Below are 17263 nucleotides of genomic sequence, written 5' to 3'. Positions count from 1 at the left end.
GTGCTCCTGGAGCATGCTGGGAGTTGTAGTCCCTCCATATAGTGTGTGTGCTCCTGGAGCATGCTGGGAGTTGTAGTCCCTCCATATAGTGCGTGTGCTCCTGGAGCATGCTGGGAGTTGTAGTCCCTCCATATAGTGTGTGTGCTTCTGGAGCATGCTGGGAGTTGTAGTCCCTCCATATAGTGTGTGCTCCTGGAGCATGCTGGGAGTTGTAGTCCCTCCTCTGGTCACTTACCTCTTCTCTCCTCAGTGCAGGACACTCTATACCTCACACACCTCCTCCTGCTCACTATCCACAAGTCATGTGACCCGGGGAGTGTGATGTCAATGAAGGGGCGGGGCTCACTATGCAGCAGTCATGTGACCTGGGAGTGTGACATCAGTGTAGGGGCGGGTCTCTGGCAGGGTATATACAGGGTGTGTGGAGGCTGCTGTGGTGCAGTGTTGTGTGACATGAAGTTGGAGTGTCCTGTGCTGAGTGTTGTGCTGTGTGACATGGAGTTGGGGTGTCCTGTGCTGTGTGTGTGACATGGAGTTGGGGTGTCCTGTGCTGTGTGTATGACATGGAGTTGGGGTGTCTTGTGCTGTGTGTGACATGGAGTTGGGGTGTCCTGTGCTGTGTGTATGACATGGAGTTGGGGTGTCCTGTGCTGTGTGTGTATGACATGAAGTTGGGGTGTCCTGTGCTGAGTGTTGTGCTGTGTGACATGGAGTTGGGGTGTCTTGTGCTGTGGTTCTGTGTGACATGGAGTTGGGGTGTCCTGTGCTGTGTATGACATGGAGTTGGGGTGTCCTGTGCTGTGTGTGTGACATGGAGTTGGGGTGTCCTGTGCTGTGGTTCTGTGTGACATGGAGTTGGGGTGTCCTGTGCTGTGTATGACATGGAGTTGGGGTGTCCTGTGCTGTGTGTGTGACATGGAGTTGGGGTGTCCTGTGATGCTTAGTGTTGTGTGACATGGACTTGGGGTGTCCTGTGCTGTGTGTATGACATGGAGTTGGGGTGATGTGACTTTGTGTCCTGTGATCCTGGGAGTGGATGTTATTCTGAGCTTTGTACGGAGCCCGCGCTGTGTCATGGCCCTCGCTGTCTGTGACTTCTGTCAGGAGAATATTTACCATTATATGTAAGGAAGTGGCTCCCGATGTGACAGGAGAGAGATCGGGGGCGGCTGCACTGTCCTTATACTGACCCCCAGACATCACATGGAGCTTATTCTTCTGCTTTAAGTTTCGTCCTTTACCCCTGTATAAGGATGTGGGTTCTGTGGTGAGAAGGACACAGGGCTGTTACCTCTCAGAGGGGTCCGGGTGTAGGTGACGCTGGTCTGGGTGTAGGTGACGCTGGTCCCGGCAGGTCAGAGGACACCGGTGCGAGGCCAGAGGGTCAGGCACATAATAGTCCAATGTACAGGCCAGAGGTCAGGACAGGCAGCTAAGGATCAGGGTCACATCTAGTATAAAGTGGTCAGGGCAGGTATGTATCAGGGTCACGCCACATGAGGACAAAGAACCTCAGACCACAGTAATAGAGACTCCAGACTGTAGCGGAGACTCACCGCTCGGAGCTGCCATCCCACGTTCAGTTTTTCAGATGTAGTTTTCGAAGCCAAAACCAGATCCGGATGAGAACATATAATGGAGAGAAGCTGCTCCTCCAAAATTTCTTACTCCTCTCTTAGTTTGGACATTAAAAACTGCATCTGAAACTTTTACAGAGAATTTTTTTTCTTGCTTTTTCACTGATCTGTGGAAACACTTTAACCCCTTCCCGCTCAGCGTCCGATATATCCAGTGACACAGAGCCGATGCCGGTTCAGCTCAAGATCTGAGCCGAACCAACATCCGGAAACACCGGCTGTAGCTAATAGCCGACACCCCAGTGTAACACCCCCGGTCAGAGTGGGCTCCAATCGCGGGTGTTTAACCCGGTAAATGCCACGGTCAACACGACCGCGGCATTTAACTTGGTTTTGGGGGGTCTTTCCCCCGCAATCGGCCCAACGAGCCGTTCTTGGGTGGCGCTGATCGATGCTATGGCATCTCTTGGGTCCGATCTGGACCCCAGTGTTGCCTGTAAGATGGCGTCTCTGACGTCATCTTACAGGCAGAGTGTCAGCCTATACATGTGCATAGGCTGACACTGCTAATACCCTGCAATACATCAGTATTGCAGAATATTATCATGAACAAGCAATCAGATGATTGCTTCTTCATGTCCCATGGTGGAAAAAGTAAAAAAAAAAGTTATTCAATAAAAAAAAAAAAAATCTATAAAAATGCCCAAAAGCCCCATAACATATAAAGAGACATGTAACCCCAAAAAAAGTCTAAATAGTAACAAACCCCACATTTATAGTATTACCGCATCTGTAACAATCCGTAGAATAACAGTAAATAATTATTGAACCCGCCGTTAAAAAAAAAACTGTTATAAACCCTCCAAAAATTATGATTTTTACCTATTCATTCCCACAAAAAATGCTATAAAAAGTGATCAAAAAAACATATGTACTCCAGAATGATACTGATGCAAAATACAACATGCCCCGCAAAAAAATCAAGCCATCAACCAGCTCTGTAGCCAAAAAAGTAACAATGTTGTGCCACTTGGAAGACGGCAATGCAAAAATGATAGATTTTTCCCATATTAGGGTTTTAGTTGAATATTTTTTCTTACGTTTTACCAAATTTGTCATGTCTGCTAACGCCGTAATCGTATCAACCCGTAAAATAAAGATAACATGATTATTAGGTTATACGGTGAACACGGAAACAGAATTGATTCTTTTCCATTGCGTCCCCCACGACGGCCCACTTGGAGGATGACCCCTTGACCTCTGTAGGGACAGGAAGCAGAGAAGTTAAATACCCACCCCCTGCATCTACACTCCAGATCCAGAAATCTCTCCTCCGTTCCATCCACCAAGAGGGACAGTGAGAGGGGAGCATGTGTGGCGCGGGGATCTTCCTCTTACCCCTCCGGTCCAGGACAGCGATCGGTGCAGACGACCCTTCCTTGTTCAGGCATCTCGGGCCGGTAGTGCCGGCTCTGTCCGCGACCCCGTGAGGTTTATGACACCCGGACTTCAACAAAATGGTGGCAGTGCACTCAATGCGGCCGCCGGTGACGACTTCCGGCGGCGTGCCGGAAGTGACGTTTCCAGTCGCGGAGTCCGGAAGCAGGCGCATGGAGCGGTAAGATTAAAAGCTAGCGGGGATGCACAATTATCTGAGGTCTAATGCTCCGGTGTATCAGCGTGCTATAACCCTCCTCTGCCTAGTCAAGCGGGGTTTTTGTGATGCAGTTCAAGACAGTGACACCAAGGTACAGTCCAAAACAGGTCTCCCCTGCGTTTATTGCAGCAGGAACAAAATAAAACAGCCTTCACATTCAGGCATCAAAACAAATAATATCCTACCCGTCTGGGTGCTAACTATACAGAGTTTCTCTAACTCACCACTAACACAAAAGACTTTGCTGCTCCAGGCACAGAGGTCAGGGATGTGTGCTCTCCAGCCTCTTTTCAGAGAGACAACGCTCTCAGCTCTGCTCAGCAGCTTTATGCAGGCTGATTAGGCTGCTACCTCCACCTGTGTCCAAGGTGCTGGACAACACAAACTCCACACTCAGGCCTTGCATAATATGAAAACCTAGGGGAAGCATACCGCCCATCCACAGTTAACCCCTTCAGTGTCTCACAATATATACATTGGCCTGACATTTACATTGACTCAGTGTTATATAAGGGCTGTATATTTTTTTCAGGCAATACCATATCGGGTCAATTTTTTTGCCTTACCTCACGGTTCTGTGTGTTCAAGGCAAGTATGAGCAGCATTCCCTTATATATATATATATATATATATATATATATATATATGATGGTTATATGGAATATGCTAATATATATATGTGTATACATAGGTGCTGTGTATAACCATTGGCAACGTGGAATCTTGCGCTATGGATGCTGTGTCTATAGATCCCCCGCCTATAGCTCCTGTGAGTGGTTTCGGGGTATCTAAGTGTTACTGTGGGTTATAGCCTAACATACACAAATTATTTTATGCTTAAATTTAAAAAATTTTTGAAATATAGTATTACTATTCTTAGATAGTAACACTATTCTCCTTCTCTGTTGGTAGGAACCGAAAGAGAAGGAGAAGCATAGAGAATCTAAGGATCTACCTCCCAAGCATGCGGGGAAAAGAAAAGTTACCTCTCGCCGATGCAACATGTGCTTTTACAAGTTATCTAACGACTATAAGAAAGCAGTTTGCACGGACTGTATTGATAACCTCTTGAGAGAGGAAAAATCATCCTTTATGGACGAAATGAGGACTTTTATAAAAGGGGAGGTTCAGTGTTCGTTAGCTTCATCGCTTGCTAACCTCTTGCCTCAGGAACCTGTACAAAAAAGACAAAGAATAGAATACCAATCGGAGTCCGATATAGAGTCAGTAGAGGGTTCGGTCAAGGACTCCTTAGATTTAGATTCAATTCCATCTACATCTGCAGTTAAAATGGAATCTAAATACCTGTTTATGTCTGAGGATTTAGATCCCCTGTTGAAAGCCATGAGAGACACGCTGAAAAATTGAAGAGGTTGAAGAACCAACATCTATTCAGGATGAGCTCTTTGGGATCCTTAAGGCAAAAAAGAGACGCGTCTTATCGATCAATAAGACCCTGAAGGATCTAATCCTTGAGGAATGGAGAGAACCAGAGAATAGAATATCTATATCAAGAGAATTTAAGAATCGTCTATCCATCAAGGAGGAAGAATCAAAGATCTGGAATTCCTTTCCTAAAGTAGATGTCCAGGTCACGAAGATTGCGAAAAAGACCGATCTTCCCTTTGAAGATTCTATTCAACACAAATATTGCCACTACATCAGTCTCTCGTACCCTTTTTTTCTGGTTATCTGAGCTAGAAAATCATATCAAGGATGGTACACCAAGAGAGGTTCTCTTAGAAACAATACCTATACTTAAATCAGCAACAGCCTTTGTCGCGGTAGCCTCAGCAGAGGGTGTAAGATTTAGCGCGAAAGAGGGAGCACTTTCCAATTAGAACGCTCTGGTTAAGACAGTGGCAGGAGACTTTAGGTCCAAATCGAAACTGTGTGGCCTTCCTTTCCAAGGGGAATACCTCTTTGGACATGAGTTGGATACCATTCTTGAGAAGGCAGCCGATAGGAAAAATGGCTTATCTGAGGCAAAAACGGCTCAGAAAAAGCTGCCCTTTCGGGACCAGAAAGAGAACAGATTTCCCTATAGAGGGAAAGGAAAGCAGGGGAAATGGAGCTACCCAAAAGGGGGTAGAGGAAGGGGTTTCCTCCTTAGCTCCAGCAACACTACCCCATCATTTAGAAAATGACGCCAGAGTGGGGGGAAGACTCCTGGAATTTCACCAGCAGTGGACGAACATTACGACAGAATCCATGGATTTTAACGTTGTTGAAAGACAGTTACAAGCTGGAAATTACATCTCTTACTCCCCAAAGATTCTTTCTCACCAGGCAACCATCTCCAGAACTCGCTCTTCAGTTGTGGTTGGAATATAAAAAATTACTAAAACTGTATGTCATCATTCCGGTTCCAGAATCACAAATTTGGGAAGGTCATTATTCCCCATTATTCCTGATAAAAAAAAAACAACGGTGCATTCAGGATGATATGCAACCTGAAAGATCTGATTCAATACATCCTATACAGGAAGTTCAGAATGGAGACGGTGAGCTCGGCTATCACCCAAATTCCTCCAGGAGCCTTTATGTGCACAATCGACTTACAGGATGCCTATTGTGCCAATACATCTAGCATCCCAGAAATTTCTCAGGGTTGCAGTCCTCAACCCAGAAGGGATCATATGCCATTTCCAGTACAAGGCACTTCCCTTCGGAATATCCTCGGCTCCAAGGACGTTTCCGAAGATTATCATTGAAATAGTGGTCTTCCTAAGAACAAAAAGAATAATTATAATCCCGTATCTGGACGATCTATTAATTGTGGCAGGATCCGAACAGGAGCTAACCGATCACAGGGACTTTACAATTGCCATCCTCAAACAGTTGGGTTGGATCATAAATTGGAAAAAATCAGATCTGAATCCCAACAGGGTTATTACGTTCCTGGGGATCTCTCTGAATTCATCGCTCCAGATGTCCTTCCTTCCACAGGAAAAGATATTAAAAATTTTTCAAGAAGTGAAATCATTTCAGAAGAGGATCAATTGTTCCATAAGGGATGTGAAGAAGTTATTAGGCCAGCTGACAGCATGTATCCAAGCAGTACAGTGGAGTCAATCTCATACTCGCAGATTACAAAATTGGCTCCTATCCGTGTGGGACAAAAATCTGACCCATCTAGATTGGAAGATAAAGATCCCTGCAGAGGTCAAGGGAGCCTTAGCTTGGTGGACACATCAAGAGAACCTGAGGAAAGGCATAGCCTGGCACCCATGGCCCCTGTGGTCTCTCCAGACGGATGCAAGTCGGTCCAGATGGGGGGCAAATTTCGATAATCCCTTGCTCAAGGGAAATGGCCTCTATCCATACAAAACCGCTCCTCCAATTACCGGGAGTTGAGAGCGGTGTGGGAAGCCATGAAAGTCAGCGGAGATCTAATGAAATCCCACCATGTAAGGATATACTCAGACAACGTCACCACATTGGCATATCTACGCCACCAAGGGGGCACCAAGAATATCGATCATCTTCTTTTATCAGAAAAAATCTTCAGTTGGGGAGAGGAGAACGTATTATCCCTATCTGCAGTCCACCTGAAAGGAGAAGAAAATACAGTAGCAGACTATCTAAGCAGGAAATCCATCAACCAGAACGAATGGTGTCTGAACAAAGAGGTCTTCAAACATCTAACCCAAAAATGGGGTGTTCCAGATATAGACCTATTTGCAACCCGCACAAATGCAAAGACAAAACTTTTCTTCTCGCTAGACGGATCAACACCTATGAGCCAATTAGATGCGTTCAGACATCCTTGGAATGCGGCATTGATGTATGCCTTTCCACCAATACCAATAATCCCAAAAGTGGTACAGAAGATCCAAAGAAAGAAGGCAAAAGTAATTCTGGTAGTACCCTTCTGGCCAAAAAAGATATGGTTTCCATCACTCAGGAGGCTATCTCTGGAAGAACCAATTCACCTCCCTCCTCGTGCGGACCTACTATTCCAGGGACCACTTCTACATCCAAATCCCCAGGCTCTCCAATTATCAGCTTGGATCCTGAAGGGGAATTACTAAAATTCAAAGGCTTGTCCCACAAGGTTATCTCCACCTTAAAGGCAAGTCGATAACCTGTTACCCAGGCTATTTACTCCCACATATGGAATAAGTTTGTCATTCTGCAGACCTAAGATTCCTAACCAGAACTCTCCTAATGTCTCCAAGGTATTGGATTTTCTCCAAGCAGGGTTCGACAAGGGCCTGAAGACCAGGTCTCTGAAGGTTCAGATATCTGCTTTAAGCGCCTTCTTCGATTTTCCTCTGGCAGATCACCAATGGGTAAGGAGGTTTATAAAAGCTACTTCCAGACTAAAACCTACCATAAGAATAGCTGTCCCAAGTTGTCTTAAATTATCTTACTGGTCCTCCATTTGAGCCATTAGACTCAAAAAATATTAAAGAGTTGACATTCAAGTTAACCTTTCTTATCGCCATAACATCGGCCAGGCTTTTAGGAGAAATACAGGCATTATCTATCAAAGAACCATACCTAAAAGTATCTGAAGATAGAATAACGTTAATGCTTGATAAAAATGTTATTCCCAAGGTTTCCTCAAGCTTCCATCTAAGCCAGGAGATTATTCTGCCTACATTTTGTCAAGATCCGAAATCCCCGAAAGAAGAAGAATGGCACTATCTTCATGTCAGAAGGATTCTTCTCTTCTACCTGGAAGCAACAAAGCATTGGCGGAAGGACTCAAATATCCTTCTGCAATTCAGTGGGAAAAATAAAGGCACGAAAGCTTCAAAATCTACTCTAGCGAGATGGATCAAGACTATTATTAAAAATGCCTATGTAGCTCAAAATATGTCTATACCTGAGACAATTAGAGCACATTCCACTCGGGCCATGGCAACCTCATGGGCCGAAAAAAGGGGAGCTTCCATTAATGAGATTTGTAGGGCAGCAACATGGTCTAGTCAGTTGACGTTTGTAAAACACTATAGGTTAGACCTACAGAATACAAAAGAACTAGCTTTTGGCAGAAAAGTACTACAAGCTGTTGTCCCTCCCTGAAAAATTAATTTGTTATGTCTCCAAGTGGGGCCGTCATGGGGGATGCAATGAATAATTCCCATTTTCTACTCCTGCCCTAAAAAAAAAGTTCCTAAAATTTCAACAATAGGGGATAACAACCTCAAAATGATAACACTAGAAGAAGTATCTCCTCCCGCAACAAAAATACCACCACATGGCCCCAATAACGAAAAAGCGAAAATGTTATAGCCTACAGAAGGGGCCAATGAGGAAACTAAAATCCTGGCAGCTGCAGGTCCCTCCTTCCCTTCTGCGCCCATAAAACAAGTAACGGCCCCACGTGGGGGGTCTCTATACCCGGGAGAAGTAACGATCACATGTGGGGGGTCTCTGTACTCGGGAGAAATGATAGAACAAATTGTATGGTGGGTTTTCTCTTTTTATCTTTTGGAAATGTGTAAATTTTAGGGCTAAATGAATGTATAACCGGTACAATTTTACCATTCTAAATTTCACCTCCATTTTGATTCAATTACTATGAAGGGGTTAACAATCTTCCTAAAAGCTGTTTCTGATAGTTTAAGGGGGGCAGATTTGAAAATGGGCTGACTGTCAACATAAATATTTCTCATGCTTTTTTTTTTGCTGACCCATAAACTTGGTTTGTCATTAGTGAAAGAATTAGCCCGGCTCTAAAATGTTACCGATGGACCATAGATCAGATGATCTATGGAGATGGGGGAGCTCCAGTATACAGCCAAGCACCCTGCTTTCCAACTGATGCTACAACAGAGTTACAGGCCGTAAACTTGTGTTCTTGCCAGGGCCGGCACCCCTGGGATTCCCACCAAGTGTGGGCAATTCGGGTGGTCGCATGTCCGCTTGAGTCTCCCACTATGTGTTCGGGTACAAGTCTGGCTCCCCGTCCAGTTCAGAGAACTAGGTAGCAGCCGGCAGCTGTGTCTATGGCGGAGCACGGAGCGCACTGGATGTCGGCGCAGTGATGTCACACTCTGCGCCTTCTGCACCAAGATGACGACATCCCAAAAGAAGGGGAGGAGGTCACCGTGCATGCAGGAAACGGGAGAAGGTGAGTATAGATTACATTTTTTACTGGGGGCTGCTATATATTAGTTATGCATTACAAGGGGCTGCAAATTTATTACTTACTGGGGGCTGTATATTACTATGAGGGCTGTATATTAATTTCTGGGGACTGTATATTTATTAATTATTGAGGGCGCTGTATACTCATTAATGGAGCACGGTAGACATCTATGGGTACCGTGATCCAGCCACAAATTGTGTGGCCAGATCATGGTCCCCTTTACGTTTTTTTGCATGAGGCCTAATGGAGGAACCTATCTTATAAGGATTGCTGACTAAGGGGGGACCCTACCTAATACATAGATGAAAAATGTGGGGGCTTCCACCAGATTTTGCGCCCAGGGACCCCCACCAATTTTAAGCCGGCCCTGGTTCTTCCTCATGTTGGGGCCTTAGGCTACATTCACACAACCGTCATGAGGACATAAAGGATATAAAGGCTGCGAGCTTTCAGCTACATATACATCCCCATAGAAGGCTGTAGGCTCCTGGCGGCGATATGGTGCCGCACCGTACACAGGGAATAGGTAGAGCATGTTCTATCTTTCCTCATGTGCACGACCTCCTCTTCAGCGTGCGTCACGTATGCACGTTCGGCCACGGTAATGTACTGTCGACAGGAAAAAGATAGGCTCAGGAAAAGAGAGCATGGCCAGACTGTTCCTGTCCCTATGGAGCGGCGAGGGGTAAGCAGCTCTCACCGCTCCACCCCAAGTATGCTACGCCCAGTTCCCAGCACATCGCGTGCATGGAGCCTTATTGTGATAAAAAATGAATTGCAAGATGGGGATAAGAATAGGGGAAGGGGGTGATCATGGCTTTTCTTTACCGGAGGAAAAAGCCCTGAAGTATCAGTATCCAGCGAAGAAGTGGTGAAGGATCAGTGTTATTTCAGAGCCAACAGGTTATTGATTACTGTTCTGGTTTAATACACTAAACTATCAAAAGAGGACCTGTAAAGGCGATTTGGGAGCTGAAACCAACCGAAGACCTTATAGACTTGCGATTTAGGGTCTCAAATCAACCTGTATGAAGGCTTTGGTTGGGTACTCACCTGGATGTGATTCCTTTGAGGAACATCCCACTCACATCTGCAGCTCCACCTCCAGCACCTCCTCTCGTGTTGCGGCAAGTGAAGCCGAGATAATACTCTGACTTCACTGCTCACTACGCCAGCTTCACTCCATAAGGACCTGTGGGTGGTTGAGTGTCCCAAATATCATATTAAATAAAAGCTGGTGGTAATTTCACCAAACACCCTGGGGGGGTTTATTACAGCCTGGGGGGGTTTATTACAGCCAGAGCCGTGACTGTTTCCCCCTCTATGCAATGTTAGCGGGGAGTGGGCCGGGCCTGAGCACTAGCCATAGCCTGCAGCAGGTCTAGATGCACAATTCTATGCCAGGGAGGACTAAGCGGAGGACTGTGCTGGACACACAATTTCCCTACCACCTTTCCGAATATAGCAAGAGGCCGGAGCCATTTTATATTTGAGGAGTGGGGCCAACATGGAGTCCTGTTGCATGGAGCACCCCATAACATTCAACATTTTTGAAAACAAACCATAAGAAGTCCAGGTGGCCGGCTGCAAGAAGCTAGGAGACACAGCTAGCCTGAAGAAGAAGCAGCTACTTTGAGTAGCGATTAGTGGACTCGATGGTAGGGTTTGACCACCTGACCAGGACATATTGCTAGATTGGTGAACTAACTCACAGAAATATCAGAAACACCAAAAAACGTAACTTTTATTAATTCCCTTTTAAAAAAGAAAAATTAAACTTTTTTTCTTATTGGACATTTGTCTTTTTTAAATTTTTAAATTTTTCTTTTTTTAAAAGTGAATTAATAAAAGTTACGTTTTTTGGTGTTTCCGATATTTCTGTGAGTTTGTTTTAAATTAGTTGGAAACAAATATGTCGCCTTGCTGACGGGCTGAGTGTCAGGCTCTGTGATTTCTGGATTGGTGAACTGACACTTCTAGCAACTAGCCATGGTTAGGAACGGGCAGGGGGACAACTTCTAGCTACTACTCACTTCAATATGCTAGATTGGCTGTTCGGACGCCAAACTGGCAGTAGGTCCAGATCAGGTGGCTGAACCCAACCATCAGGTCCACTCATCTCTAAGTTTGAGCAGTTAAACATATGTCCATGAAAACACTATCCCCACCCTGAAGCAAAGCATGGGAAATAGGTGGTGGGAGTATCATGCTGGGGGAGATCAATCTTCAGCAGGGACTTGAGAAGCTGCTCAAAGCTGATGAGAAGATGGAAGTAGATACAGGACAATCCTGGGGAAAACACTGGGTAGATGGTGCAGAAGACCTGAGCTTCATCTCCAGCACTCATGATATCTGCCACAGCTTCAATGTTATGGTTTATATCAAAGCATAAGCATGTAATAACATACCGAGAAACTCTTTATGTCCGGCACTGAAGCACAATCAGCATCGATACTGGGCGAAACGTTATTTGCCCAGGGTTACAAAAGCATGTGCCGTGGTACAATAAAATCAACGTGTTTCGGCGCGCAGTCATGATCATCAGCGTCGAAACGTGTTGATTTTATTGTACCACTGTACATGCTTTTGTAATCCTGTACAAATAACGCAATTTTGCCCACTATCGATGCCGATTGTGCTTCAGTGCTGGACAGAAAGAGCTTTCTTGGTGTTGCTTATTACCCATGGACTTCGGGATGTTTCCGTGCACCTCAGGCATCTGAACTGGGTTTAAATCAACCATCTAACGGGTGAGCTGGCTTGCATTTTTTTTGGACAACATGGCCCAATCACAGCCCAGACTTGACTTTGACCAAACGTTCTCTAAGTAAAGCGACTCTGCTAGAACAGAACGGCAAAGAAGAAGGTGCAAAAAATGCAGCCTCTAGTTGTGCGAAGCTGGTAGAGACATCCCCCGACAGACTTGTCATTGCCGCTACAGATGGTCGGAGAACACATAGCAAGAATCATTTTCATTTCACTTCACAAATACATAAAATATAAATAAAATACATTCAAGTTAAAAACAAGGAAAGTTCAACGGGGTATGAATACTTTTACAACGCCCTCTTAATATGGAGTCAGAGTGGATGGACGGAAGTTACCAGAACTCTGTTGTGTTTTCTCTTCAGACTCCATCATGGATATCATCCCAAAAACATAATGTAGCCAGACATCAGAAGTCATCGTGAGGCAGCGGCTCATCCCATGGATCCCCACACTGGACACTAGCATGGCTTCTCCTCCGTGTGACTGCCTTCGAGATGAACAGTCATAGAGGACCGACCAAATTCTGGAAAGGCAAAAGACCTCTCTCTTGTGTGAATTCTTAGATGTTGAAGAAGAACTGATTTCTGGGTAAAATGTTTTCCACATTCCGAACAGGAAAAGGGTCTCTCCCCTGTGTGAATTCTGAGATGTTTAAGAAGAACCGATTTATGGGTAAAACATTTCCCGCATTCTAAACATGAAAAAGGCTTCTCCCCCGTGTGAATTCTCTGATGCTTCCGTAGATCGCCTTTAAACAAAAACCGTTTCCCGCATTCAGGACATAAAAACGGCTTTTCCCCTGTGTGGATTTTTTTGTGCGTGTGAAGTTCTCCTTTATTAGAAAAGCATTTCCCACATTCTGAGCATGAAAATGGCTTCTCTCCTGTGTGAGTTCTCTGATGTCTCTGAAGATTATATTTCAGTGTAAAACATTTCCCACACTCGGGACATGCAAGGACTTTGGGTGCTCGGGGCTCGCTTGTTTTTTTGCTTGTGATCTGTGATGGATAAGATGGAGGCACAATCGGGAGTCCAGTGGTGCCTCGAGATTTGTCTTTACCTAAAATAAGAGAGAATATTTTTATCCTCACCCTCAGTTATTAACCCTCTGTTGTATTCAGACCGCGTGTCATCAGCATGTGAGGTCCATGACGCAAAGTTTTTCGACTCAACCCATTGGCTCACACACGGAAATCACAGAACCAGATAGATGTTTAAATGTAATATTAAGAACCTCTATCACAGGATATTTTTGGGTTATTTATACTGATCAGACACCCTGCATCTCAACCAAAATGTTCCGGCTAAGGGGTTAATCAGAGCTGCTGGGTCTGATCAGACCCAGTCCAGCTCTGACCTAATATCTGCCCCCACAGGGGGTTGTTTCCCCCTTTAACTGGGGCTCTTATAGATGCAAATTAAAAAACATTTTTTAAAAAATATACATATTATATATCAAAATGACCGGCACACACTAGGAAATTAATTTACAATGGTCATTAGGAGTTAATTTGAAAACTGTAAAAATATTTACTATAAAGGCACACCCGACTTACAATTGCCACCGGGACAAAAAATTTTTTTTGTCTGGTTGCAAAATTATAAAATATACAGTTTCGACTTCAATACAAATTCAACCTTTTGACCAATGATCTGGTCATTAAAGCCTTTTAAGGGCCTAGTCACAGAGGGGTTAAAGATTGGAGATCTACCCAAACCAATAGAAATGATGTGCCCCCAAAAATCTGATGTTACATTGTACTTTCTATTGGAACGATGTACTTTCTCATGGACGATGGTTCTAGTATGAGACAAAGACTGACCCAGGGACCGCTGTATTACCCAATCTTCTCCGGGGAACATGGGGGAGAACCATCACAAGCTTTCAGGGGGCCACCACTGTACATCTAGATCTAAATATGACTCCATGTCCATTTGCAAAGATAGCTGAACCAAAGCTTGTCTTCTAGCCCTGACCATGGACTGTTAAGGTACCAGGAGCCCTGGCATAAAGTAGAAAGTCACTGATGCGACTGATCTGAGGAGGAGACCAGAGACAGATGAGCTGGTGTCTATGTCATCTCCATCTCCTCCCCTGGATGTGACCTCTCCCTGCAATGTATAAGGGAAGAATAACCCACAAGATACATGAAAGGCTCTTACCCTCCTCTGTCACTGATGAGGGGATTTCCTCTCCGCTCCTCCTTCCACCACAACTTTCCTGGAAAGATCCAACATGAAGGACATGAGAAAACAAGGAAATGTCTCCAGAGATTCTCTTATATCCAAGTGATGGACAGAAACCTCTAGAACCAGGAACTAAGGGGAATAATCTCCTGCAGGAGGAGACGGGATCCACATTCATCCCAATATTTTACACATCACCATCGATGTCCCGGTTATATTACTGCATAACCCGATGTGACCCGATCCTGAGGTGGAGACTCATGGACACCAGGGAGAAAATTATACCGGGACATCACTGCTAGAGAAGTTTCATCATCACTGGAGATTCTTCTTCTTTCCAGAGACAAATCATTTGAACTACATTTATCAACTCCGAATACTAATGAACAAGTAGATCCCCAAATACGTAGATGTTCACTACATTCTTTTCTCAAACTAGAAACCATTTGTAGTTGCGACCAACCACGCTCATATAAGGAACATCATCCCATAGACCCTCCACCCCAGAAGGTTAGTAGAAGCCTCATTACATCCATCTATAGAGGATTCATAGGAACCTCAGCTCCATCTACCTGATGATCCAGTGGGACATTCTCCTCTGGCTCCATTTTAACAACATGAAAATATAGAGGACTGGGACATCTCTCTGGTTCCTGTGTAATATCTCGGGAATCTCCAGGACTGGGACATCTCTCTGGTTCCTGTGTAATATCTCGGGAATCTCCAGGACTGGGACATCTATCTGGATTCTGTGTAATATCTCGGGAATCTCCAGGACTGGGACATCTCTCTGGGGGATTTCTCTGACTGGATCCATCTATAGGAAATATACACAGTGACTGATACATTGTCTATATGTGATGATGAGATGATGGAGGAGGTGACCTCACACCTGCTCTGTCCTCTATAATCAGGAAGGTCTCCTCTTACCTGGTGATGTGAGGGGCTGGTGGTCCTCCATCATGATGTCCTTGTACTGGTCCTTGTGTCCTTCTATATACTCCCACTCCTCCATGGAGAAATAGACAGTGACGTCCTGACACCTTATAGGAACCTGACACCCACAATGACACAGTCATCACCCAGACCCCTCCCTTGTGTTATTGTACAATGTCCCAGCATTCCCGGCAGCGCTCACCTCTCCGCTCAGCAGCTCAGTGATCCTGGAGGTAAGTTCTAGGATCTTCTGCTCATGTATCAGTGAATGAGGTGGAGGCTCGGTGATGGGGCTCTGGGTCCATCCTCCTGACACACGGGGGGTCACACACTCACCAGACGACTTCTTCACTACTGTGTAATCCTGTGTATGGGGAGACACTGATCACTACATAGATCCTAAGAATCCTTCACCTCTCCAGTCATTTCCCGCTGTTATTCCTAGAGATAAGAGCCGTGTCCTGGGAGACTCTCACCTCTCCGGTTATCAAGGAGATCATCTCCAGGGTGAGCTCCAGGATCCTGGCCGCCATCTGCTCTCTGTCCTTCTCCCGGATCCCTGGTGGATCATTGATGGAAAGGATCATCGTCTTTCAGTGAAAACTGCAGAGACCTGTAAACTATACGCAGTGGCTGCAAAAGAGTTGGGAACCATGTGTGATCTCTGTGATGTGAGCTCCTGTGTATTATATGAGAAGGCTCGTAGCATGTAAAGGAGAGGATGTCTCTGAAGGGGCGGGGCTTACTATGTACTAGTCATGTGACCCTGGGAGTGTGATGTCACTGAAGGGGCTGGGCTCTTTCTCACTATGCAGCAGTCATTTGACCCTGGGAGTGTGACATCACACTCTGGCAGGGTATATACAGGGTGTGGAGGCCGCTGTGTGCTGTGGTGATGAGTGTTGTGTGACATGGAGTTGGGGTGTCCTGTGCTGTGTGTGTGACATGGAGTTGGGGTGTCCTGTGCTGTGTGTGACATGGAGTTGGGGTGTCCTGTGCTGAGTGCTGTGGTTCTGTGTGACATGGAGTTGGGGTGTCCTGTGCTGTGTGTGTGTGTGACATGGAGTTGGGGTGTCCTGTGCTGTGGTTCTGTGTGACATGGAGTTGGGGTGTCCTGTGCTGTGTGTGTGTGTGACATGGAGTTGGGGTGTCCTGTGCTGTGTGTATGACATGGAGTTGGGGTGTCCTGTGCTGTGTGTATGACATGGAGTTGGGGTGTCCTGTGCTGTGTGTGTGACATGGAGTTGGGGTGTCCTGTGCTGTGTGTGTGACATGGAGTTGGGGTGTCCTGTGCTGTGTGTGTGACATGGAGTTGGGGTGTCCTGTGCTGTGTATGACATGGAGTTGGGGTGTCCTGTGCTGTGTGTGTGACATGGAGTTGGGGTGTCCTGTGCTGTGTGTGTGACATGGAGTTGGGGTGATGTGACTTTGTGTCTGTGATCCTGGGAGTGGATGTTATTCTGCCCGGAGCCCGCGTTGCGTCATGGCCCTCGCTGTCTGTGACTTCTGTCAGGAGAATATTTACCATTATATGTAAGGAAGCGTCTCCCGGTGTGACAGGAGAGAGATCGGGGGCGGCTGCACTGTCCTTATACTGACCCCCAGACATCACATGGGGCTTATTCTTCTGCACTAGATATAGATAATATATAGGACACTCGGGCGCAGGTCTCATTAGTTATCAGCCTGAATGGAAAACTTTTAAATAAAACAAATTTTTTTTTATTCTCATTTCAGCATCTTCAGCGCTGTAATGCTTCTACGCGCCCACTAGGTGGAGTACAAGTCTCACAATTTCCTGTCTTATAGGCTGCGTTCACATGTCATAGTTAAAACTGCGTCTCCTCTGCATCGTTATCAGTTTTGATCCGTTTTTAAGTGCAGTTTCTTAAAGGGCATCTACCACCGGAGTGTGTTTGCTGAAATATGCTGCAAACGCTCAATCCCTCAGCCCGTGAGCCCTCTACAAACACCCGCAGCCGACGCGTAACATAGTAATACGTCACGCGTCCTTAAGGGGATCCAGTATAGAGA

At 45.5% G+C, this 17263-nt stretch overlaps 2 protein-coding genes across 11 annotated transcripts in view; both read right to left on the bottom strand.

Moving 5' to 3' along the window:
• The window catches only part of LOC140119786 (uncharacterized), a 299698-nt gene that overhangs the window by 157254 nt on the left and 125181 nt on the right, over window positions 1-17263 (bottom strand). Inside the window, exon 1 of one of the 10 annotated variants that reach the window (XM_072139151.1) lies at window positions 14866-16007. The exons of 8 other annotated variants lie outside the window; for them this stretch is intronic. In XM_072139151.1, coding sequence (XP_071995252.1) covers window positions 14866-15141 — 276 coding nt within the window. In that variant the 5' untranslated portion in view covers window positions 15142-16007. Of the gene's footprint in view, window positions 1-235; window positions 316-14865; window positions 16008-17263 lie in introns of those variants that run through there. One more of the 10 variants, XM_072139150.1, reaches the window with a different exon arrangement.
• LOC140119870 (uncharacterized) lies at window positions 12291-14848 on the bottom strand. Its single transcript, XM_072139299.1, has 2 exons — window positions 14270-14848; window positions 12291-13166 (listed from the first exon to the last, which is right to left on the bottom strand). Exons 1-2 carry the CDS (start codon window positions 14469-14471, stop codon window positions 12565-12567), a joined length of 804 nt encoding a protein of 267 aa, XP_071995400.1. The 5' UTR covers window positions 14472-14848; the 3' UTR covers window positions 12291-12564.

The sequence above is a fragment of the Engystomops pustulosus genome, chromosome 2 (assembly GCF_040894005.1).
Source record: "Engystomops pustulosus chromosome 2, aEngPut4.maternal, whole genome shotgun sequence".
NCBI classification, from domain to species: Eukaryota; Metazoa; Chordata; class Amphibia; order Anura; family Leptodactylidae; genus Engystomops; species Engystomops pustulosus.
Note: the sequence above shows the minus strand (reverse complement) of the source record. Positions and strands in the feature narration are given on the sequence as shown.

Bases quoted from the DNA above. Each gene is read 5' to 3' on its own strand.
- LOC140119870 (XM_072139299.1), bottom strand. From the start codon at position 14,471: ATGAATGTGGATCCCGTCTCCTCCTGCAGGAGATTATTCCCCTTAGTT. The intron at 13,167-14,269 runs GTAAGAGCCTTT...CTCTTATTTTAG, and splicing joins CTCATCAGTGACAGAGGAGG to GTAAAGACAAATCTCGAGGC.